The sequence below is a fragment of the Calliopsis andreniformis genome, chromosome 3 (genome assembly GCF_051401765.1).
Source record: "Calliopsis andreniformis isolate RMS-2024a chromosome 3, iyCalAndr_principal, whole genome shotgun sequence".
In the NCBI taxonomy this organism is placed as follows: domain Eukaryota; kingdom Metazoa; phylum Arthropoda; class Insecta; order Hymenoptera; family Andrenidae; genus Calliopsis; species Calliopsis andreniformis.
This window is the reverse complement of record NC_135064.1, coordinates 492,485-516,529: the sequence shown is the minus strand read 5'-3', so window position 1 is coordinate 516,529 and position 24,045 is coordinate 492,485. Positions and strand designations below refer to the sequence as shown.

The window sequence follows — 24,045 nt, the reverse complement described above, 5'->3', positions numbered from 1 at the left end:
GGAGTGGCCCGAAACGCTGAGCTCACGTACACGTGACTCCTAAGGTGGTGTGTGTAGTGGAGGGGGAAATTTTCAGCAACCCGCATCGCCAATTTGGGTATCACAGATTCCGATTCCACTTCGGCAGCCTTTCAAATTAGGCGTCGCCTGGTTCGCAAAAGCCCAACTAAATTTGTCACATTTTTTGCTCTGTTTTATCGATAACCCAGCCGAAAGCAATACTGTGGTACGGTTTTACGGCCTGACACTTTTCGTCCTTGTATGAGGACATTTTGAACTGGGAAAGGGTTCATTCGATAGAAAAAAGTACAACGCAGCGCAGTCAACTCGCGATTTCGTTCAAAACACTCTCTAAATTACATAAAAATGCTTAAATTTCAATAGCTGTCAATGGTAGATTTTTGCTCTACTTTATAACACTCGTATTACTAAATATCAGTAGAATTTCGTTAAATCGCGAGTTGACTGCACTGCATCCAACTTTTTTCTTTCGAATGAACCTATTCCCAGCTTAAAATCATCTCATATAAGGACGAAAAGTGTCAGGCCGTAAACCCTCGTTTTTGCCTAATTTTTTCGGTAATGTCGCTGCTCTGACATATCTGATCGTACCCTCTTAAGTTAATAATTTCTGATACGTTACCTAGTGTTGAATCTCATAGTTTATAATGTTATTATAATTCACAATTTTTTTATATCGAATAATTCTCCAAGAAAAATATGTAAGCGTTTTTGGCATCTTTGGGCCATTTTTCTTCATTCACATCAGCATCGTCAACGTGTAACCAAGTAGAAATCCACGTAAGTAGAAAACATACACGTATAATGACACTTGCCTATACTGTTTCCGGAACGAAACACTGCACTTACAACTTTATAAGGTCTTTCATTTATATATTATTTTAGTAGTAGGAACAGCATTTATACTACAACTCTTAACTTTGGTAAAATCAGAGCCTTTATTATCGTGGACTAAGAACATTTGAACAACCAATACATCTCTAGACGTAATTATTTCCGTTTTTATAATTCTTTGAAATTTTTTGCAACTATAACATTCGCTATCAAATTTACGCCAATCTGAAAATTCTTCTTCAAGCAATTTTAGTAATGTTAAATTCGTTTTATTAGTACAAGAAACTATAGGAAGATGAATTATGCAATTACGTTGCAAAGTGACATCAGTACAGCCACAATTTTTACAGAGAACAGTTACGAACATCTCATGCTCTACCTTACTTTTAAGATATTCCAATTTAGTACATAAAGCCACAAAAAATTCAGAAGCATCCTGCTGTACACAGTGAGAAAATTTTCCTCCAACGAAATACCTAACAATCATAGTATTTAAACTTTTATTTACCGCCAAATATGATATAGCCAATTCACTTAACGGATCGGAACTACTATTATGTACCTGCCATAACAACGTTCTTATCGATACGCATTATAATATGCACTGCACTATCGCATTCGCGTAATAAGACACTTTATCCAGATTCAAAAATCCACATACATTCCACTTTATACAGTCATCAATGTTCCTTTGATCAGATCTTTCTTGCACGCGTAAAACCGCATTACTCGTAGCCCACGTAAGATCCGCAACTTTGGATTTTCGTTTTTTCGTAACTTTCATAATCGGTAAAGTAGATTTACAACTTTGTCTCATTCGATTATACTCCAAAATTGCCGATTCACAGGCTTTTACACCGTGAGGATCGAAATTAATCAGATGAAGACCATTCAACGACGTAACACGAGAAAGAGCAACGTAAACCTGTCCGCAATAAAAACGCTGTTTCCAACATCCACGATAGCATTTCTCAGACTAAGTCCTTGACTTCTATGAATAGTAATTCCATAACTGCGCGATATGGGAAACTGTTTTCGAAATATAAAAGCCGTATCCATTACTCCAAATTTCACGGTAATCCTTTCAATCATACATTCCGATCCCGAAGGTAAAACAATTTTTATCGATTCAACGTTGTTCATATCGTCAATAGATCTGGAAACAGACGATATCACACCAATAGGACCATTAATAAGACCTTTGGTAACGTCGATGTTTCGTCTGATCATCACCTTTGCTCCAATTTTAACAACTATACGCTTAGAAAGTCCAACCGTACGAGAAGTGTTCTCATCAGTTTTAGCCAAAAGTCGCGATACTTTTCGCTTCAAATAAGGTATACAGTTGAGGTGATATGACGTGGAGATTAATAATTACACACTATTACCTATCACTAATATTTATTTCTACTATATACAAGCTGATTCAAATAGAACCTATGAAAAGTAACGTTTCTTTTCATGTATCGACCCTTGCGTTAAGGGCAGCGCAGTCGGATCGTTTCGATGTTTGACTCACAACCGGCGAACACGGAATGCCCACTCTGGTCCGCAATCCTTGTCTTCGTAAGGAAAAACCGTGTCGTAAACCAGAGTGAGACTTTCCAGGCCCGAGAAACAATTTTCACCCAAACATCATGACTCATCCTTGCACACGGCTGCAAGCACTTCAAAGCCCAAGGCCTTTCCTTAAACAATTCGTAGGCCCTAAATGGCCAACAGCCGTGCGCGTTCGCTCGACCCAACTACCTGGTCGAGTACGCCACAGTACCCCCTTACCAGTGGTAACGTTACTGATAGAAAAAAACTGCCGGATTGTCAAAATTATACGTATTTTGCTAACACATATATAAACTTACGCACTACATTAAAACTACACTTAATTGTAATTAACTAAACTATACTTAATTAAATCCGGCTTGCAAACGATCAGGGAAACGTATTTTTCTTCCCGAACGCGTAGTAAATCTATCGTTATTATCTATTACCACACTCGACGGCTGTACGGGTACATCTGATTCATCAACATCATTGCCATTTCCTATTGGAAAAGTGACTTCCCTTTCGTTCCGCGATTCGATATCATCCGCCACCACGAATGCTGGCTTGAGACGATCTATCGATACTCGAACCTTTCTATCATTGATTCGAATAACAAAATCTTTCTCTCGTCTCTCAACCACTTCATAAGGACCATCATACGGTGGTTGTGACGGACCTCTAACTGCGTCATGTCGAAGGAAAACGTACGGCGAAGAAAAGAGTTCCTTAAAAACGAAAGGTTTTCTCGATCCGTGCCAGGTAGTCAAACACGGCTTGATGTCACTAACGCGTCGCTTGAGACGTGCAACATATTCGGAATTTGCCACAGAATTGCTAGATACAAAAAACTCCGCAGGTAGACGGATACCTGTCCCGTAAACCATCTCCGCGGCCGTTGCCTTCAAATCGTCCTTGATAGCCGTTCGAATGCCTAATAGAACGATGGGTAAAATTTTCACCCAATTATTAGTATCATGGCATTTTATTGAAGCTTTCAATTGACGATGCAGGCGTTCCACCATCCCATTCGCTTGTGGATGGTAAGCTGTCGTCCGAATATGCTTTGTACCTAGCAATCGACATAATTCCGCGAACAGAGTGGATTCAAATTGACGTCCTTGATCTGTAGTGATCCTTAAAGGTACGCCAAATCGAGAAATCCATGTCATAATAAACGCAGACGCAACCGTCGACGCTTCCATATCTACAATTGGAATTGCCTCCGGCCACCGAGTAAAACGATCGACACACGTAAGACAGTACCTAAACCCCTGCGAATATTGCATGATAATTATATCTATATGGACATGCTCAAAACGTCCAGACAAATCATCGAATCTCTTAATAGGTGCACGTACATGTCTCGAAACCTTACATTTCTGACACGAAATGCATTGACGTGCCCAGGTACGACAGTCCTTATTAACAGCTGGCCATACAAAACGGTCCGTAACCAGCTTCTGCGTAGCCCGTATACCTGGATGCGATAACTCGTGCAATGATAGAAATACATTTCGTCGCAAAGGTTTCGGTACGTACGGTCTTACGGCGTCGCCCGTGACATCACAATAGATATCCACGTTATACTCGGGGAAACGCACTTTGCGCAATTTTAACGCGCATGAGTCCGACTGCAACAACTCACGCAGTTCGTCATCTGCCTTCTGAGCAACTTCAAGTGTACAATGATCCACCGATCGCGATACTGCCTCAACACGTGACAATGCATCCGCTACCTCATTATCCAAACCTTTTACATGACGAATATCCGTCGTAAATTGACTAATATAATCGAGATAGCGAAACTGCCGCGGCGAACATTTCTCTAATTTTTGTTTAAAGGCATATATCAGAGGTTTATGATCGGTGTAGATCACGAAAACCCTACCTTCCACAACATGTCGAAAACGTTTTACTGCGCTATACATAGCGAATAGTTCGCGATCGTACGCGCTATACTTTTGTTGAGCAGAAGATAGCGCCTTCGTGAAAAAACACAACGGTTGCGATGCATTCCCGATATGTTGCTGCAAAACTGCACCAATCGCATAATCTGACGCATCGACAACTATGCTAATCGGCGCACTCGGTACTGGATGTGCTAACATCGTAGCATTTGCCAGTGCCCGTTTCGAATCCTTGAAAGCTTTCTCGGCTACTTCGGTCCACGCGATAGGCGTATTACCTTTCTTAGACCCCTTGAGCAGGTCATTCAACGGCTGTAAGATCGCTGCAGCCCCGAAAACAAACCGACGGTAAAAATTAACCATGCCTAAATATCGACGAAGTTGTTTTACCGTCGTCGGCTGTCCAAACTTCATAATCGCGTCGACACGATCAGCTAAGGGTTTAATACCATGTTCATTAACCGTATAACCGAGAAAGGTGATTTCAGCAACCCCAAAAATACATTTCGCCGGATTAATTACGACTCCAAACTTGTTTAAACGTTTAAACAAAATGTTTAAATGTTCGTAATGCTGCTTTTCATCGGCCGACGCTATCAAAAAATCATCAATAAACGCGTACACGAAATCTAAACCACGCGTGATTTCGTCGACGAATCTCTGACACGTCTGCGCAGCATTTCGAAGTCCAAACATCATATTCAGAGCTTCGTATAAACCAAACGGCGTCGCGATAGCCGTTTTCTCGATATCTTTGGACGCAACGGGAATCTGGTGGTACGCTCTCACCAGATCGATTTTAGAAAATACCTTTTTCCCGTGCAATTGTTGTGAAAAGTCCTCAATATGCGGCGGAGAATACCGATCCGGTATCGTACGAGCATTCAGCGCCCGATAATCTCCGCAGGGTCGTATGCTGCCGTCCTTCTTCGGAACGACATGCAGCGGTGATGCCCAAGGACTCTTCGACGGCCGGATAACACCTTGCTGGAGCATCAGGTCGAACTCCGCTTTGACCTCCTTGAAACGGTCAGGTGCCAGGCGACGAGGTCTGCAGAAAATCGGCGGTCCAGGCGTCGTCTCGATATGGTGTCGCACATTATGTTTTACGGTGTCCCTTCCAAAAACCGGCGGTCGTGTCAAATCCGGATACTCAGCAAGAAGCCGATGATATCCCGAATCACCGTGAATTGTCTTGATCGAGCCAGGTTCCTCGTTGTCGACAGCAAATCCCGTCATAGACAGATTGGTCACGGAGTCGACCAAACGTTTATTTCGTGGGTCCACCAACAGTCCATAAAAACATAAAAAGTCCATACCAATGATAGGCGTACTAACGTCAGCTATCACAAAACGCCACTTGAAACTTCGACGAAGCTTGAAATTCAACTCCACCGCAATCGTACCATACGTCGCGATCTTAGATCCGTTGGCCGCGAAGAGTTCGTAATCACACTTTTTACACGGTCCGGATAACCGATGGCGTGGATACACGCACAGGTCCGCACCCGTGTCCACCAGAAAAGCTATCTTTGAGCTTTTGTCGGTCACGAAAATGCGGCGAGATGGAGAACCGTCGTCGCTTGCCGCATCTACGGACGGCTCTTCTCGTTTCCCGACACCCAAGTACAAGGTGCCCGGCATTTCGTTGCACGTTCTTTAAAATTTTCGTGGTACCAACAAAGACCTGACCTTGAACCTTCTTTCGAATGTGACAATCCTTCTCGGCTCCGTGATCGTCTACGTTGACCAGATCGCGAAAGAGACCGTCGCCGTTGCTTAGTCAGGGCGCCAATCTGCAAACGCAGTTGCTTAATTTGCTCTCGCAGTTCGCAGATTTCACTATTCCCAGACACAGATGCGATGCTTCCACCCTCTGGTCGAATCTCATGGATGCGATCCGCCATCTCCGTCAGCGCGGTGATATTTGTTTCCGACGTAACAGCTAGAACTCGCTGCGTGTTAGCTGGAAGACGATTCTTCCACAATGTTACGATGAAATCGTCAGGCGTTGACGGAGTGGCCAGCTTCTTCAAATCCCTGAAGAACTGCGACGGCGTCCGGTCACCAATTTCTTCACTTTCCATCAGCTTCCTCACTCGCGAACTGTCCGACTCTGCGAGCCTCTTAATTAACTCGCGTTTCAGAGCCTCGTATTGGCCTTCATCCGGCGGATTTAACACAACATCTTCAATTAGTTCAATATATTTCTCACCTAGATTCGCGATTGTTACGCTGAATTTTGTTTCGTCCTTCACAATACGCGCAGATGTAAAATACGCCTCCAGCAACTTAAACCACAACACGATTTTATGCGGCCAAAACTGCGGAATCCGCACATTCTGCTGGCTCACTATGTTCACATTGTCAAGGTCCCCATTACCGGGTCCATCGTGTCCACCACCGGGAAGCGACATTTTCGCAACACTCACAGATCAAACACTAAAACGAAAATGTACTGCTCGAAAGTCTCACACGTTCACCTCCTTACACCGAGATCACGTCGGGGTCACCAATTGCGGTGATATGACGTGGAGATTAATAATTACACACTATTACCTATCACTAATATTTATTTCTACTATATACAAGCTGATTCAAATAGAACCTATGAAAAGTAACGTTTCTTTTCATGTATCGACCCTTGCGTTAAGGGCAGCGCAGTCGGATCGTTTCGATGTTTGACTCACGACCGGCGAACACGGAATGCCCACTCTGGTCCGCAATCCTTGTCTTCGTAAGGAAAAACCGTGTCGTAAACCAGAGTGAGACTTTCCAGGCCCGAGAAACAATTTTCACCCAAACATCATGACTCATCCTTGCACACGGCTGCAAGCACTTCAAAGCCCAAGGCCTTTCCTTAAACAATTCGTAGGCCCTAAATGGCCAACAGCCGTGCGCGTTCGCTCGACCCAACTACCTGGTCGAGTACGCCACACAGTCTACCGTATCTTCAACTTCGAGCACAATTTCGTCTGATGATATTGCCTTAAGCATTTCTGTATTTAAAGCATCGCACATGTGACGGGTAGGTAATAAACAAACCGTATCAAACGGCAGTTTCTTTATATAATCACACAATTCTTGCAAACGTTCAACACAATTCGAAGAAGTAAATTCTAGTTTTCTGGACATCAAACATTTCGTATCAGAGTCTAGCAATGCAACAACGCGAACCCTAGAAAGTATTTCACGATATCGCGTATCAAACTGCTGTCGCACAGTTATAGTTAACTCATCATAATCGCACGAAAATCGTTTTTTCACGTACAGGCGGAAGTTGAAGCAAATCACCGAAAAACAAAACATGTTTTCCATCGAACCAACCATTTTCTAACTCGAAAGTATTATAAATTTCTGTCAATCGAAGATGCATGCAGAGCAACGTGACATTAGATATCATAGATACCTCATCTATTATAAATAGAACTACGTTTGGTAGCTCATAACGCAAGGATTGCAAAACTTGATCCGATAATTGTTTATATTTCGAAACATGATCATGCTCGATCGAAAGTTGAAACAATCTATCAAGAGTTTAACCGTTCATATTAAAAGCCGTTATACCAGTAGGCGCAGCAATGGCGACATCCGCGCCGACAACTTGTTTTGTCCAACATTGTATACAGTAATGTTGCAGACGAGAGCCGCTCTCGGGTCTGGTCGCGACTCTCGTCCGCGACTGGTAGTCGATTCGGCTTCTTTTGCTCTCGGTCGCCGAGATAATTGGTATACGACCGGAGAAGCAAACAAAAGGGTCTCGCTCGAGCTCGATGCCCGAAATCAATGACGTCAGAAAAGACAAGGATAGCATTAGGGATTTAATAGGAAAAATTGAAGTTCCTTATTTGCAAACAGATTTTCACGCAAGTAACACCAATCGATTCCTTGTGCTCTCTCGATAAAAATGATATCAAATACGACATGATTCCTATTATTTATAATAAAGATATTTAAATAATAAACGTTGGAACCCTGCGACGGTTACGGAGAATCGTCAAAGTTACTTTTCTATCAGTTCTTTACGAGCTAAAAATGACATAAACAGAATTTATGTATATTATATTTAATCGATGTCGGAAAGAAGATATTAAAAATAAAAAAATAAAAATTTCTAAACATTTAAAACGGAACTTATATACATACTTTTTGTATTACGCTTTCATTTTCTTAATAATTTCAGTCATTAAATAATTAAACACAAAAATATGAGGGAATAATAGGGAGTTAGCCCTACGACGAGAGCCGCGCTCGTCGAATTGACTACCACTCACGAACGAGAGTTGCGCTCGGGTCTAGTCGTGCCTTAGAATCGACTACCATTCACGGACGAGAGCAGCGCTCGGGACTGGTCGTGCTTAAAATCGACTACCTCTCACGGACGAGAGTCGCGCCCGGGTCTGTTTACGAGCATGACCTTTCGTTCTACAAACCAAGTTTTATGTATCTTTGTTAAAAATAATCGGAATCATGTCGTGTTTGACATCATTTTAATCGGGAGAGCACAAGGAATCGATTGGTGTTACTTGCGCGAAAATCCGTTTGCGAATAAGAAACTTCAATTTTTCCTATTTAAATCCCTAATGCTATCGTTTTTTATGACGTCCTTGTTCTCGGGCGTCGAGCTCGAACGCGATGGTTCCAAGAATTGGTTTCTCGGCAGCACGTATCAAACAAGGTAGTGGGGATAAATCGCGGCTCTCGTCCGTGTAGACGAAACGGCTCTCGTCCGCAGCATTACTGTATATGTATGTGTCACCTATGTATAATCGATATTTAGTACATAATGCGCCCTCAACCTGTCCATCAATAAAACTAGCTGTAACAAAAATTCAATCCGTCACAGAATAGTATTTATCGACATTTATCGACATTTAACGATCAATACGATAAAAGCACGCTAAAAGCAACGCGTTCGTATAATAATACAAAATCATTTATCCGTAAGAGTATATTTGCATTCCATGAAAAATTAAGTACAAAAGTTACATATAATCGCATTCTACTCAAAACCTCTGAAAATTATATCTACCGTATAAAACATTAACTATCGACCTATTTATAGATTGACAATTGTAAACCCTAAAACATGAAACGTTGATTCATTAAATCGATCAATCGACATCGCAATATCGAAAGGTAAAAACAAACAGGTTTTACAAAAGATGGCAATAGTAACGCTCCATCCATTGAAAAGATTATGTATAGATAGAGATATTCAAAAGATTTTTGACCAAGAGGGAAAAGAGAACCCCCACACGTTGTAAACCTCCACATACATCAACGATACACAAGCGACAGATCTACCATTGAATACTGATGGTGTGTGATACGTGCAGAGAATTCTCTTTGCCCTCCCAGCCAAAATCTTCTAGCTTTAATAAAAAATAATCGCGACTCTCAGGCAGTCAGTCAGTCAATCAACGCAATACGCTCGAAGAAAAAAGATACGTGTCATCGTTTTTATAACATAATCTTTTTCAAACAAAATTTTAATCAAATAATTAAAAATACTTGTGTCATTTATATAACATAATATTACCTTATCATCGTTATATTAATTTTTTATTCTTTAATTTTCAGACTGAATATACCAAAAAATGAAAGTCGACACTAATGTAAGTAATTATAAATTATTTATACATTTTTTTTTATAAAAGATCAAGAACAGTAATAGTACCAGGATAATAGTACTACTACAAATAGTTCAAATTCAGAAAACTTATAAAGATGATTACACTGTTCGACAAATTTTGACTTTTTTTCGATTTTGTAAACGTGAATAAACATTTCTTATAGATTTTGACGTGCTGATTACGAATCTGCAAACCGTTTTTTCCCAGAACGTACAGCTTTTGAAAAAATCAATTTTGAAAAAAATGACAAATTTTCAAATTTAGGATTTTTTTGTGCTTTTGCCGTAGTAGTTACTTAGTTGCTCTTTGCACGAAATGATTCTGTGGACTCTCCCGAATAAAATAATATAAATAGTTATTAGATTATAAACATCGAAATAGGTTTAAATAACAATTAAAGTGAAAAGGACACCCAAAACACACCCATTTTTGTTGATATTTTTCTATTTATTTCAAAAGGTAAGGGTCTAGGAGAAAATTTGACTATACCACGCGATAGAGCAAACCTTTCTACTAAGAAAAGCATCAAGCGAATGTCCAAAATTATTTTTGTTTTTAATATAGAAATAAAATAGTTTGACGAAACGCGCGGCGGCGACAGTGGTACTCAATAACGGCGGCGCGCGCCGGTGGACGCCTCGCCTACCGCCTGCCATTCAGCGGTCCCTATACGCATTGACGTCATTGAGTACCACTGTCGCCGCCGCGCGTTTCGCGAAACTATTTTATTTCTATATTGAAAACAAAAATAATTTTGAACATTCGCTTGATGCTTTCCTTAGTAGAAAGGTTTGCTCTATGGCGTGGTATAGTCAAATTTTCTCCGAGACCCTTACTTTTTGAAATAAAGTGAAAAATATCAGCAAAAATGGGTGTGTTTTGGGTGTCCTTTTCACTTTAATTGTTATTTAAACCTATTTCGATGTTTATAATCTAATAACTATTTATATTATTTTATTCGGGAGAGTCCACAGAATCATTTCGTACAAAGAGCAACTAAATTACTACGGTAAAAGCATAAAAACATCCCAAAGTTGAAAATTTGTCATTTTTTTCAAAATTGATTTTTTCAGAAACTGTACGTTCGGGGAAAAGACGGTTTACAGATTCGTAATCAGCACGTCGAAATCTATAAGAAATGTTTATTCACGCTTACAAAATCAGACGTACTACACAATGACTACACAATGTTATTTTACGTACTACACAATGAAATGATACAACAATATATATAATTATGTTCTTTATTATATGCAGTAACGGTACAGGACAAAATTATTTATCGTAGCACCGTACCATATCATTAAATAATAATACGTATACGGGATGATATACTACGCAACACATAAATACGCATTACTAAATACACATCTTAATACGATCGCTATCAAACATCACGTAGGCAAAGGCATAGACATATAAGACGCACCGATTTCAAAAGTTTTTTTATAATTTTGAATTCCAAATTCTAAATCCGGAATTTCTAATTTTCGTGTTCTGAAATCAAAACAAACTATTATTACTGTTCTCGATCTTCCTCAAATTCCCTCTTTTATTTTATACAAAATTTTTTTTTAAATAAAAATTAATAAACATAAACATTCTATTATTCTAATTCATTCCTTTTTAATTCTTTCAGGAAGAAATGTTATTACTTGACGTTAATGAATTTACCGATTATGGTAAGTTTTATTATTATTATTAAGTACAAATATAAAAAAAATAAAATAATAACTAACATTTAAAAACTTATTAAAATTTTCCTAATCAAATAGAAATACCCCAACAACCAGAAACACAACACCAGCAACTATAGCAACAACCGAGGCAAGAACCACAGCTACCCTCCCAATCACAATCTCAACCACAGTCGCAACCACGACCACAAACCCAATCACAACTACGACTACAGGTACAACCACGACCCCAGCCGCAATCCCAGCAACAACTACAACCGGAAAAACCCCAACCATCCGGGTCGGGGTCACAACCACCACACGTGACACCAGAACAAGAAAATAGTAAGCAAATATTTTTTAACTAATATTTTATTAATAAATTCATCAATTACAGAACCACCCAGCGGACGACGAGCAGGATGGAGGATTAGGGAAGAAAACCGTCACTGGGCGGCACTCCAGGTATTACGGAAGCAATCCCGCAACCTTTACAACGTCATAAACCTGGAAAGAAAATGACTATACAAGAAAAGAGACAAACAGTAAAAGTAAGTAATAACTATTAAATATATAAATTCATATAACTTATTCATTCAACAATCATTAAACAAAACTTTACAATATGTAGGTATCCTATAAAAATAAATGAAAGCTCGGTCCTATCCGGTAGCCTCATCTTACGTAGACAAACTTAACACAGACAACTCAAACTGTACCTGCTACGTAACTACACCTGTACTCATAGAGAGCTTATACCTCTCGTTAGAAGATTCAAAATCAGTGCCGCCACAAAAACACCGCAACAGGAAAGCTCGTAAGGATCGTGTTGAACCTTTTGCGTCACAATAAAGTCCTGCTGCGATGTTTTCATAGTAACACTGCTTTGAGTCTCCTAGCTAGAGGATCACCCTGTAACGTATGCGAGTCCCACTCTCGGTATGAATATCGCTATCGTCATTTTGAGTTGTGGCTACTGTTGTGTGACCGTGGTTGTTGCGTTGACGGTATTTCTATATCGCTAGTTACAAAAATTTTAATAACGTGGTTTGCGTAGAAAATATCGACCATTATTTTCTTTTTTCATAACCACCGTTTACATATATGGTTACAAGTACAAGTTATAGTTATTGTAAGCACAAGAAGCTGACAATTTGATTATTTATTTTGTTTTTTCTAACTGTAACTCATATAGTTCTAACTTATATGGTTACTAACGATTATCTTTCTTTACGTCTACTTGTTGTAGCTGTTGAGAATCTTTGAAACAAGTTCGTAAACTTTGATTATTATTCCATTTTTTTTGTTTCGTTGCTTCTTTTTGTAAATATAACTTATACGTTATTACGTTATAGGAGACAAAGACGATTATGAATGTGTAACAGAAGAATGTATAGAAGATACTTATGGATGTATTACGGCGGATGATATGAGTCTTGGGAAGACTTTACAATGCATAACTCTTTTGTGAACTTTGTTACAGGGGAATGGATTGATATTTTATAATTATACGAAACTACCCCGCATGTAACGAGCACAAATTGTTGGGTGCAGGAGGAGAAACGCCGTTGAATAGCTTTGCAGTTGTTAAAGAAACAATAATTAAGAAAGCAATCCCGTAACTTCTGCCGTGTTATGATTTTGAGAGAAAAAAGGAGGAAGAACAACCACAGCCGCAACCATGAGAGTCAAAATCACAAAAGACAAAAATAAATCCTGAAAAGAAGAGTCGTGAATAAACATGTGATTTATAAATTATAGTCATATAAAAGTAAATAAAAATCGAATTAGAAGCTTCTTATGCTTATAACTATAACTGTAACTTATAATTATATATGGTATGTAGGTTTATTAAAAGAATAATGTAAAGAACAAAGGAATTTGAATTCGATAACGTTCGCACTTCGTGACCGTTTCTTCGCAACTCCCAAATATTGTCTTCTGTCGCCTGATTTCTAATTACGGCAGACACATATACACACACACACACACACACAACGCCTTTCCAACGGTTTTGCCTTGCGTGTTTACTCGGCGTCGCGCGAATTCGGCGATACCTCGTGACCACATACGTGTTTGCACACACACACACATCGGGATTCGTCCATCCTACATGATAATTAACATTATACATGTTTACTCACGATTTTCTTTTTCTATATCTATATCTATTTATAGCTGTTGTAACCCTAATAGTTGTGGCTGTTGCAACCCTGACAGTTGTGGCTGTTGTTATGATTATAGCTGCAATTACTTTCTATAATTAATAAATTTATTAATGAGATACTTTTTGTGTTTTTATTTTTGTCCTTTTTATGATACTATATTTTCTAGTAAAATATGTGTACTTATGATTTTCCTTTCGTGTCCTTTGTACTTATTATGGCTATTGTAACCGTGATAGTTGAGGCTGTTATTCTAATTTGGACTGTGTATACGATATTTCTATTTCATTAAAAGAATTGCAATAATTAGTAACTCTAATTTGATTATTTTAATTGGTGCTTGATTTATAAAAATTTCTACTTCAACTATCTATAAATATAAAAATTGATAAACGCATAAATAATGCTTATGCCTAAATAATTGAAACTATAAAATAAACTTAATTAATAAATTAAACTGAAAACATATAAACTCCTTTATTACTTTCATTTAAAGTACACAGTTATAGAGATAATAACTGTGAAACGAAAATCATATAATCATCAAATTTACCCGATTTAAAATAATAATCACAGCAATTTCATAAAAACCGACCATCAGTACACGATTAATAAAAATAACACTGCTAGTTTATAAACATTTTTATTTATCCAATAAAAATATATTTATTAGCAAGAAGTTTCACACTATTATTCATATTATTCATTCATACTTGGTACGAATCTCTCCTAAAACTCCTGATATGTTACCAATCACTTCAATCGAACAATGTCGACACACTTTTAAATTGATTTAGGACTAGGAAAATCGCATTTGGCATCTTTCTCGTTCGCGCAAATTTACATAAGTCCATCTTTCTCGCTGGAACTCAACTAGTGATATAGTTCTTACAAACATATTCCTAGAATATTACCACCCATTTTCCGGCACACGAGCTGCTTAATATGCTATTTTTTCAATAATGCACTAATTTCATTAATATTTACATCAATACGTAGATAAAGGTTCATAGAGCGATAATTAATCAACTCCCATGAAGAAAACATCTTCTAAGATACTTTTAAAAAGCTCAAAAGTTCCAACATCTTCTTTCCAGACCCTCGTGTATAGATAGTCTCGGCAAGCTCTCGCCAGTTATCTCCACCACTCGTGGTGCGTGTATACTTGGCGCGAGCATTCAGCTATCATATACAGGGTGTCCCAAACTAAGTGCGGGAGCCGGAAATGGGAGATTCCTGAGGTGATCCTAAACAATATTTTCCTTTGCAAAAATATCCTCCGAAGCTTTGTTAACGAGTTATTAAGGAAAAACCCCGACCAATCAGAGAGCACGAATAGCGAGCGCTCGACCGACCAACGACAGGTCACAAGCTACGCGGAGCGTCTGCTACTCACCGTGCTCGAGGCTTGTACAAGAAACTCAAGACCTTTTACACGTTATTGCCAAATTTCATCTAAAGTACTAGATGAAAAATTATGAAAAAAATTAGGGACACGCTAACTATCGCGACACATATTGTGGAATTTTTTCAGATTTTTAAATTATTACCCAAGTTGTAGAAAAAAAAGACAGTGTTAGTGTTGATTTCTCATAAACTATTGGACAAAAAATTATGAAAAAATTAGGAACACCTTAGCCATCGCGACAAATGTTGTGGAATTTTCTCAGATTTTTAAATTAATTAACAAAACTGTAAAACATAAAAAACGAGAGACAAGAAGCATATTAACCAATTTTGTTAAAACTATTGATGGAAAAATTATAACAAAAAATGCTGCAACATGTTAGCTATCGCGACAAATATTTTGGAATTTTTTCAGATTTTTAAAATAATTAACAAAGATGTAAAACATAAAAAACGAGGAAAAAGAGTTTCAAAATGCCGATTTAGTAAAGTAATGCCATAGTAAAAAAAGTAAAAAGCAATGTTTTCGTAGTTCCTACGGATTGTACGTTATTTTACTGTGTATCAAAACATTAAAAACTATACAATAATACTTATTTCATAAAGAATGAACGAAAATTGGACGTGTTAGTTGCTGTAATCGGTAAAAAGTACGGAAACATTGATATTTATTTTTTTAATTATGACGGACCAAGGCAAAACATGTTTAAATAAATTGAGATTAAGAATATGACTCTAGTAATGAGTAATTACTATCGGTAAAACTCACCTATTCGGAGAGGAATTCATCTGCTGCTTGGATACTTGCTCCATTAGGTCGTTATGCCGATCCCGATCATTGGGGGATGATGCCGAGGTAGCGCTGATCGCAGGTATCCAAGGCCACAAGAAGACACCTTGCATTTACAACACTACGCGGTCACTAACACTGATCACTTCACTAAACAAGCACTTGACCTTTTAATGACCGACAATCAACTATGTTGAAACGTTCTGCGGCATTCCGCAAATAAAAAGATGTTACACAGTTTGGTGGCGAAATTATGATGGATACTGGCGATTTTTTCCGAAGTCTCTTTCCTCGTGCCCTCGCATCCCTCCAGCGCGACTTCTTGGGGTGTAGCTTCGTCGAAATAGTCGAATTTGATTTGTTAGCTGACACTAACGAGGTTGGATCTTCCTCGGTTACTTTTTTTAGTGGAGGTGGTACTCTCTTTTTCGGGTCGAAAAAGTCGCAAGCAAATTCATGGGGAAAAGCGAAGGTCGTAACGAGTGTCTCGCAGATGTGGCCGTTTATGATCACAGGTATTGCCCTGCAAGTTCGAAGGAGCCATGGGTACCCGAGACTAGAGACCGCAAGGGTCGCGTCGCGTTTACCATGGAAGTCCTTTCGATGCATTTGGACGGATGAAATATGGAATTGCCCGTTGTTAAAACGCCAGTTGGGGAAAGCTTCTGAACATTAAACATTTGGTCAACGGATGTCTCGCATAGACAGACAAACTCGTCGATGAGGAGAAAGTACGGCAATTGTATTCTCATTCTTTAGTTACTTCAATATCAGAGTCCTGCGACCGGCAGCATTTTACTACGGCACACATACACAGTGATCATCCGATGTTTGTTTCTCTCTTCCCCAATTTTCGTAAACCTTTTCGACCTATAGGGGAGGCTTACCCATGTATTAAACATTTGACGGATCTTTTACACGTACGTAAATGCATTTAGGTACAGGTAAAATCAGGACCTCCTTTATAAACCACTTGGAAATTAAATTCAATACAATGGCAATACTTTTTTTCCTTCGGAATATTTCAACGAATATCTGTTTATTTTTTCGATTTTGTTTCATAAAAATATTTTGAAAGATAGCAGGGCAAACAATAAGAATAAATGTACATTGAACAGACATTGAAATAGTTAAAGGGATTCGAGTACAACTGATGTATTTAACCCCCGATGCAGCGACGAATTAGTCTCTGCCAGACATTCGTTGACCAAATGTATAAGGGCAAAAGAGTTTCCCCAACTCGCTTTTTAACAACGGGCAATTCCATATTTCATCGATCCGAATGCATCGAAAGGACTTCCATGGTAAGCGCGACACGACCCTCGCGGCCTTCGGTCTCGGGTACGGATGGCTCCTTCGAACTAGGCAAGGCAATACCTGTAATCATAAACGGCCACATCTGCGAGACTCTCGTTACGGTCTCCTACGCTAATCCGATATGCCTTTGCTTTTCCCCATGAATTTGCTTGTGACTTTTTCGACTCGAAGGAGAGACTACCACCTCCACTAAAAAAGTAACCGAGGAAGATCCAACCCTGTTGGTGTTAGCTAGCAAATCAAATTGGAGTATTTTGACGAAGCTACACCCCGAAAAGTCGTGCTGGAGGGATGCGAGGGCACGAGGAAAGAGACTTCGGAAAAAATCGTCAGTATCGATCGTAATTTCGCTGCCGAACTGTGCAACATCTTGTTTTTATTTACGGAATGCCGCAGAACGTTTCAAAGTAATCGGTTGTCGGTCATTAAAAGGTCAAGTGCTCGTTTAGTGAAGTGATCAGTGTTAGTGACCGCGTAATGTTGTAAATACAAAGTGGCTTCTTGTGCTGTTGTACCTGCGATCAACGCTACCTAGGCATCATCCCTCAGTGATCGGGATCAGCACAGTGACCCAATGAAGCAAGTGTTCAGGCAGCAGGTGAATTCTTCTCCGAATGGGTGAGTTTTACCGATAGTAATTACTCATATTACTATAGTCATATTATTAATCTCAATTCATTTAAACATTTTTTGCTTTGGTCCGTCGTAATTAAAAAAATAAAAATCAATGTTTCCATACTTTTTACCGATTACAGCAACTAATACGTCCAATTTTTGTTCATTCATTATGAAATAAGTATTCTTGTAGAGCTTTCAATGTGTTAATACACAGTAAAATAACGTACAATCCGTAGGAACTATGAAAACATTGCTTTTTATTTATTTTGCTGTGGCATTACTTTACTAAATCGGCATTATAAAATTCTTTCTTCTCGTTTTTTATATTTTACAGCTTGGATAATTAATTTAAAAATCTGAAAAAATTCTATAATATTTGTCTCAATAGTTAATATGGTCCTAATTTTTTTCATAATTTTTCATCCAATAGTTTAGGAGAAACTGAGCATTGACGTAAACATTTTGAGTTTCTTGTACAAGCCTCGAGCACGGTGAATAGCAGACGCTCCGCGTAGCTTGTGCCCTGTCGCTGATCGGCCGAGAGCTATTCGCGCTCTCTGATTGGTCGGGGTTTTTCCTTAATAACTCGTTAACAAAGCTTCGGAGGATATTTTTGCAAAGGAAAATGTCTTTTAGAATCACCCCAGGAATCTCCCATTTCCGGCTCTCGCACTTAGTTTGGGACACCCTGTATAGCTTATTTCCAGTGTGTTTCGACGGAATACGACTGCACTATATGTAATTCAATCTAATTGCACCGTCGCTACTATCGCGAAATATCTAAAAATCTTGATGTGAAACATATACTATTTTCTGTTTAAATGCGTACAGGTGGTTATTTCCGTAAATATTAAAAATGAGAAAAAATGTTTCAGGTAAAAGTTGTATGATATCAAGGGGGACATACTGTGATAATAACTGTTTGATTTCGCGATGACCTTGGAGAGCCCCGTGAAAGTTACATTTAAATTTTTAAATGGAACCGTATATTTATGATTGTATAGTCTTGTAGCAGATATGGAAACGTTGTCAAGCATTCTTACACGTGTTTTTGCCCACGCCACTGTTGAGTTATTAACTGTTAAAGTTGGCGTGTCGCCGCGCCGGCAATAACGTTATCCGATGTACACCGCATGGCGGTTGCTTGGTCGGATTTCGTACATCACGTTGGCTTTCGAAAGAGACGATTTTATGAGTGTGTACGCATATGAATGTGCGTGTCCGTTCGAATTAATACAAATTATGTGGTTCTAATTTGCATAGAAAATGCAATTTTCATGATTGCGAGAAATAATATACTAATATAAATTTGTACTTAAAAATGTTTTGTTACCTTTGTTTGTCGTCCTTTGTTAATCTTCCAGTGGCACATAATGAAAAGGAATAGACTGAATCTCCATATGTTAATACATTGGCAAAAAAAGTGAAAGAAACAGAAATCTTCAATATTCAATAACTTTTTAAATTAAATTTTCTGTATGGAATATAGTTTTCTATGTAAAGATTATTAAACATTAATGAAATTATTGAATCTTAGGAAACAAATGTGTCAAAACTACAGTAGAATCTCGATTAGCCGAACTGGGCTTTCCTCGATCTTTGTTATTTAGATTTTTGACTATTCGAAGTAATAACGATGAAACTATAGAAGGACCTCGATTAAACCTCGACCTATCATTTTATACTATTGTATTAATAATTTATCGAAAATAAAAAGAAATTAACTATCTATATTGAGTTTGGATAATCAAAGCTCTACTGCACTTAATAACATCTACAGAATAAAATAGTTTAAATGATGTCATATTTTTGGCCAGATTCATCGAATTCATGGTGGTAGTGGATATATTAATGAAACAATACTCAAATACTACTAATACGATATTTATTAAATGTGAAAAAGAATATACATACTTATAATACAAACTTTTGTATTTTTTTCGCAATTTTGCTTTCAGACGATAGTTTTCTTTTTCTTAATTTGGCTTCTTATTTCCGCAAATTCAAAAATTTTATACGAATAAATATCCTTTGCCTACAAAATTGTTTGATCAATTCAGGAGGGATATTTTTTAGATATTGGTGGATATTTTGGTAGATATTTTTGTTTTATCCGTAATGTTTTTGACACGTTTAAATTTATTCTTGTGGAATTTTTGAAAATAGTTTTTCATAGTATTTACTTGTTCTACCCATTCATTCGAAGGTTGAACTAAGCCACCATATGACAAACTTTGCAGTCAAGATGGCATGCTGTAACTATGAAGACTTGTGGCTTCATCTGTCTTGTACGTAAATTGGCCAAGATGAGGATATTTGGTTAAGTAATTTTTGGCCAAATAGCCGGCAATGTATATTAAACCATCTTTCTCTGACACATCCTTTTCTGATGATATGATGGTACTTCCAGAACTAGCACTACTTTCGCTTTGAGCTATATTTAGAATATTATAAGGCTCTGGTAACTGTAGAGTCTCGATATGTGCCTGCTGTAATGCACTGACTAATAGATATTCCTCTTGTTCTAATTCAGGGGAGGATTCTACATTTGAATTGGTTTGTACTACACCTGGATTTTTTCAGAGTAAAATCATCCTCATTCTGTACAAAGCATTTAAAGGTGATAGATGATCATGGAGACCTCCTCGTGTTCTCAACTGAAAAGAAAAATAAAATTTCATTTTCCCTGAATAATCATATATTATATTTCAATGAAGGTATTAACATACATATGTATATAATTATTACAATACCTGAGAAAAAAGTTTTTCTAAACAATCTTGGTTTAGACGATGATTTAAAATATATGTAATATTCAATTTACTTTTGAGGTCTTCGAACAAATTTATAAGCGATTTTATGGACATTATTATCCCTTTTTGGAAAATTTGCATAGTTGTTTTCCTACACATGTCATACCACTAATTGTTATTAACATATCATTTAGAACTTCATTCTGAAACTCTATATTCAGTCTATATGGTTTCTTGGTGGGAATATTTGTCGTTGGTGTATATGAATTCATTATGTCAAACCAGCTATTGGCTAATTGAAAAAACTCTCCTAATTTTTTTGTGCTGCTTTTATCTTCCCCTCGTAAATAATGTTTTAACACAGTAGCTGTAGTATTTGAAAACAATTCGGCTGTTAATTTTACATTCTGTCTTTGTGTCTTTTCAGTTTAAATGCAACTTGGTTAATTTATAACATGAGCTGATTTCTATTCTGGCCATTTGCATTAATGCTTTTATTGGATCCTTGTTCAATATATCACCGTTGCTTAAGATGAAGCCAGTGTCTAAAAACCAATTTCTCAATAATTTTAACAAATGTGGAATGTCCGCAAAGAAATAAATGAGATTGTTTGTTACAGGATGCTTGATTGATGTATTATGTACACTGATCCTGAAGTACAGGCCACTACGTTAGAATTATTTTGATGTAACTTTATAATTACAGTTTCTAATATGTTTTTTGTCACTTTTTGGCTAAATTCTATAAACACAGGTTGCTTCCATTTATCAAATAATTCTCTCGCCATTATAACTTGCATATTCGAATACAAACCAACAATTTCATCATTCTTTTGATCGAATTCATACATTTATGCAACCTTCATCTCATCAAAGCATAAAATGGTAGTTCGATTAATGTCACTTTTCTCTTTGCCAATTGTATTCATAATTTTTAATACATCTTCTACATATCCACTCCTTAAATTTATATTGGCAGTCCATTGTTGTAAAGTAGATAATCCTGGTAAGGGATAATGTAATGTTTCCCTTAAGTATACGTAGCAACGCTTACTGAAATACCTTAACGTAAATGCTTTCAACAATTCCTCTGCAGTCCATTGTGCTTTACTCTTTTTCTTTAAAATGATGTCCACTTGATTAGATGTTAAAAAATCTTCAAATACTAACTTCACTTTCTCCTCAAATTTAATTCCTTTTTCCTTTTAATTACTTTTCAAGGTTAGAAATATTATGCTTTAATAAATCCTTTTCTTTGTCGTCAAGTTCAATTTTTCTTTTCAATATTTGATTTTCCTGCTGCAGTATTTTTAATTCTTTTTTCATTGAAGATTCTAGTTGCATATTTTCTGCTTTTAATACTTCATTTTCGTGACACATCATTTCTAGCTCTTTTTTAATTGTAAGCACTCACTCTTTATTACAGCTGGGTACTGCCAAATTATTGCTTATGCTTTCCTCCACACGTTCTATAGGTTTATGATTGGTTTGGGCAAGCAGAATTTGTTCTGCAGATTCAGACTCCACTATATTTTCTTCTTGAAGTATTTTTTCAATTAACACCTGTCTTTCTCTCTTTTTATATCTCTGGATTCTTGTAGATTCTGTCCCACTTTCTTTATGTTCTGTTCTGTATTCTGGTGGTAATAAGTTTAATGAAGGAATTGCTGAAAAACAAAATTAGTATTTAAGAAAAAGGCATAAGCAAATATAAACCTCTAATATAATCTATTTACCAGTTCTTTTTAGCTTTTTTAATTGTGATCCAGTTAATCTAGCTTGTAACTCATCCTCATAATCATTGGGTTCAAAATGTAAACTACGTATTCTTTTGTATTCCGAATTAAATTTATCTTTCCTGTAGCATTTTCTGATCCATTCTGTCCTAATTTCATGATCTTTAGGAAATGTAAAAAATATTATATGCTCCTGATTTTTCTTTACTTTCTTTGAGTTGCTTTTACACGTAGCAACACTGCAAACAGTACCACTTGGCATGGCAATAAAATTTATTTATCACGATATAAGTATCACAATAATATATAAAAACTAATATATAAAATAGATAATTAATAGCTTTTCTTTTGCACACGATGAATCAATTCACTTCGAACGTCAGAGTATGATCACAGTCACGGCTGCTCTGGTGTGTGGCCTGTAGCACGCTGGGTGACGTAACAATATGGCCGCCTCCCACTTCAACACTTTGGTTGTTATTGGTTACCAGGCAACCATTCTATTCTACAGACCTTGGTAATAGGAGGCCTTTAAGGGCCTAGGATCAAATATGTCAGGGCGATGACATTACCGACAAAATTAGGCAAAACCAGAAGTTTACGCGCTGACGCTTTACGTCCTTATATTGAAAGATTTTGAGATGGAAAAGGACTCATTCGATAGAGGAAGGTTCAATCTAGCCCGCGCTGGTCATTATTTAATCAGATTCTGCTGATGTTCAGTAATATGAGTGTTCAAAGTAAAGCAAAAATCGATAAATTCACAGCCATGAAATCTAAGCATTTTTAGCTAATTTAGAGATTGTTCTGAGCGAAATCATGACAAGCGCGGGCTAGATTGAACCTTCTATCGAATGAGCCCTTTTCCAGCTCAAAACCTTCCAATATAAGGACGTAAAGCGTCAGCGCGATTTGGCAGTGCTTTTTGCAAGGTTAGAGATAAAACAGAGTAAAAAACTGACAAGTTTAGTTCCGCTTGAACACACCAGGTAGCGCCTAATCAGGAGACCCGTGCTGCCCTGAGTTGGCACGCGAGTTTCGAGAATTTGACATTGGATTAATTTAGGAGCAATGAGTTTTGCTCCAAATTACCACAATAGGCGACACACTGTGGGACGGAAGACCCTACCCTTTGCCGACCGCCTGCGGCGGCGACAGCGATGACGGTGCATGGTCGCTTTGGATCGGTCGGGTTCGTTTGGTGATTAAGCAGATCACGGTGCAGGCTCGCTGGGTACTTCAGACCTTCCTGCTCGTAGACTTGACACTTTCAAGTAGACGGCGAACGCGCTCGCGGCCTGAACTTACAGCAATGGGAAGCGGCCTTAAGGTTCGAACATAAAGTGAGCTCGGCGGTTCGGACTGCTTCGGACGGCTTCGGAAAGATTCGGAAAGAAGCTTGAAACGCTTAGGTCCAAGTCACCGGCAAGCGCAACAAGGCACAAGCAGCCTTTTTGATATTATAGATATTTTCAATGAGATCTTCAAAAATTTTTATGAAATTTTGAGGGGTGAGTTTAAAGATCAAACGATGACATTCTCTGTGTATTTTGTATGAAAAATTAAATTAAAACAAGTTTATGTACAAGCTGATACAATCGAGAAAGAGCAATTCTACATGCAATAATAAACTAAAAATAAAG

At 37.7% G+C, this 24,045-nt stretch overlaps 1 protein-coding gene and 2 long non-coding RNA genes across 3 annotated transcripts; 1 reads left to right on the top strand and 2 right to left on the bottom strand.

Annotated features, from left to right (window-relative positions):
* The first annotated feature begins 12,019 nt into the window (after nucleotides 1–12,019).
* LOC143177409 (uncharacterized) lies at nucleotides 12,020–13,902 on the top strand. The gene is made up of 2 exons (XR_013001559.1): nucleotides 12,020–12,167; nucleotides 13,100–13,902. It is a non-coding gene; the product is annotated as an uncharacterized LOC143177409 (long non-coding RNA).
* A 5,879-nt stretch (nucleotides 13,903–19,781) lies between these two features.
* LOC143177428 (uncharacterized) lies at nucleotides 19,782–21,313 on the bottom strand. The gene is made up of 2 exons (XR_013001566.1): nucleotides 20,667–21,313; nucleotides 19,782–20,570 (listed from the first exon to the last, which is right to left on the bottom strand). It is a non-coding gene; the product is annotated as an uncharacterized LOC143177428 (long non-coding RNA).
* A 426-nt stretch (nucleotides 21,314–21,739) lies between these two features.
* LOC143177427 (uncharacterized) lies at nucleotides 21,740–22,803 on the bottom strand. The gene is made up of 2 exons (XM_076375321.1): nucleotides 22,403–22,803; nucleotides 21,740–22,333 (listed from the first exon to the last, which is right to left on the bottom strand). The coding sequence occupies exons 1-2, from the start codon at nucleotides 22,662–22,664 to the stop codon at nucleotides 22,077–22,079; spliced, it is 519 nt and encodes a 172-aa protein (XP_076231436.1). The 5' UTR covers nucleotides 22,665–22,803; the 3' UTR covers nucleotides 21,740–22,076.
* Nucleotides 22,804–24,045: the final 1,242 nt, after the last annotated feature.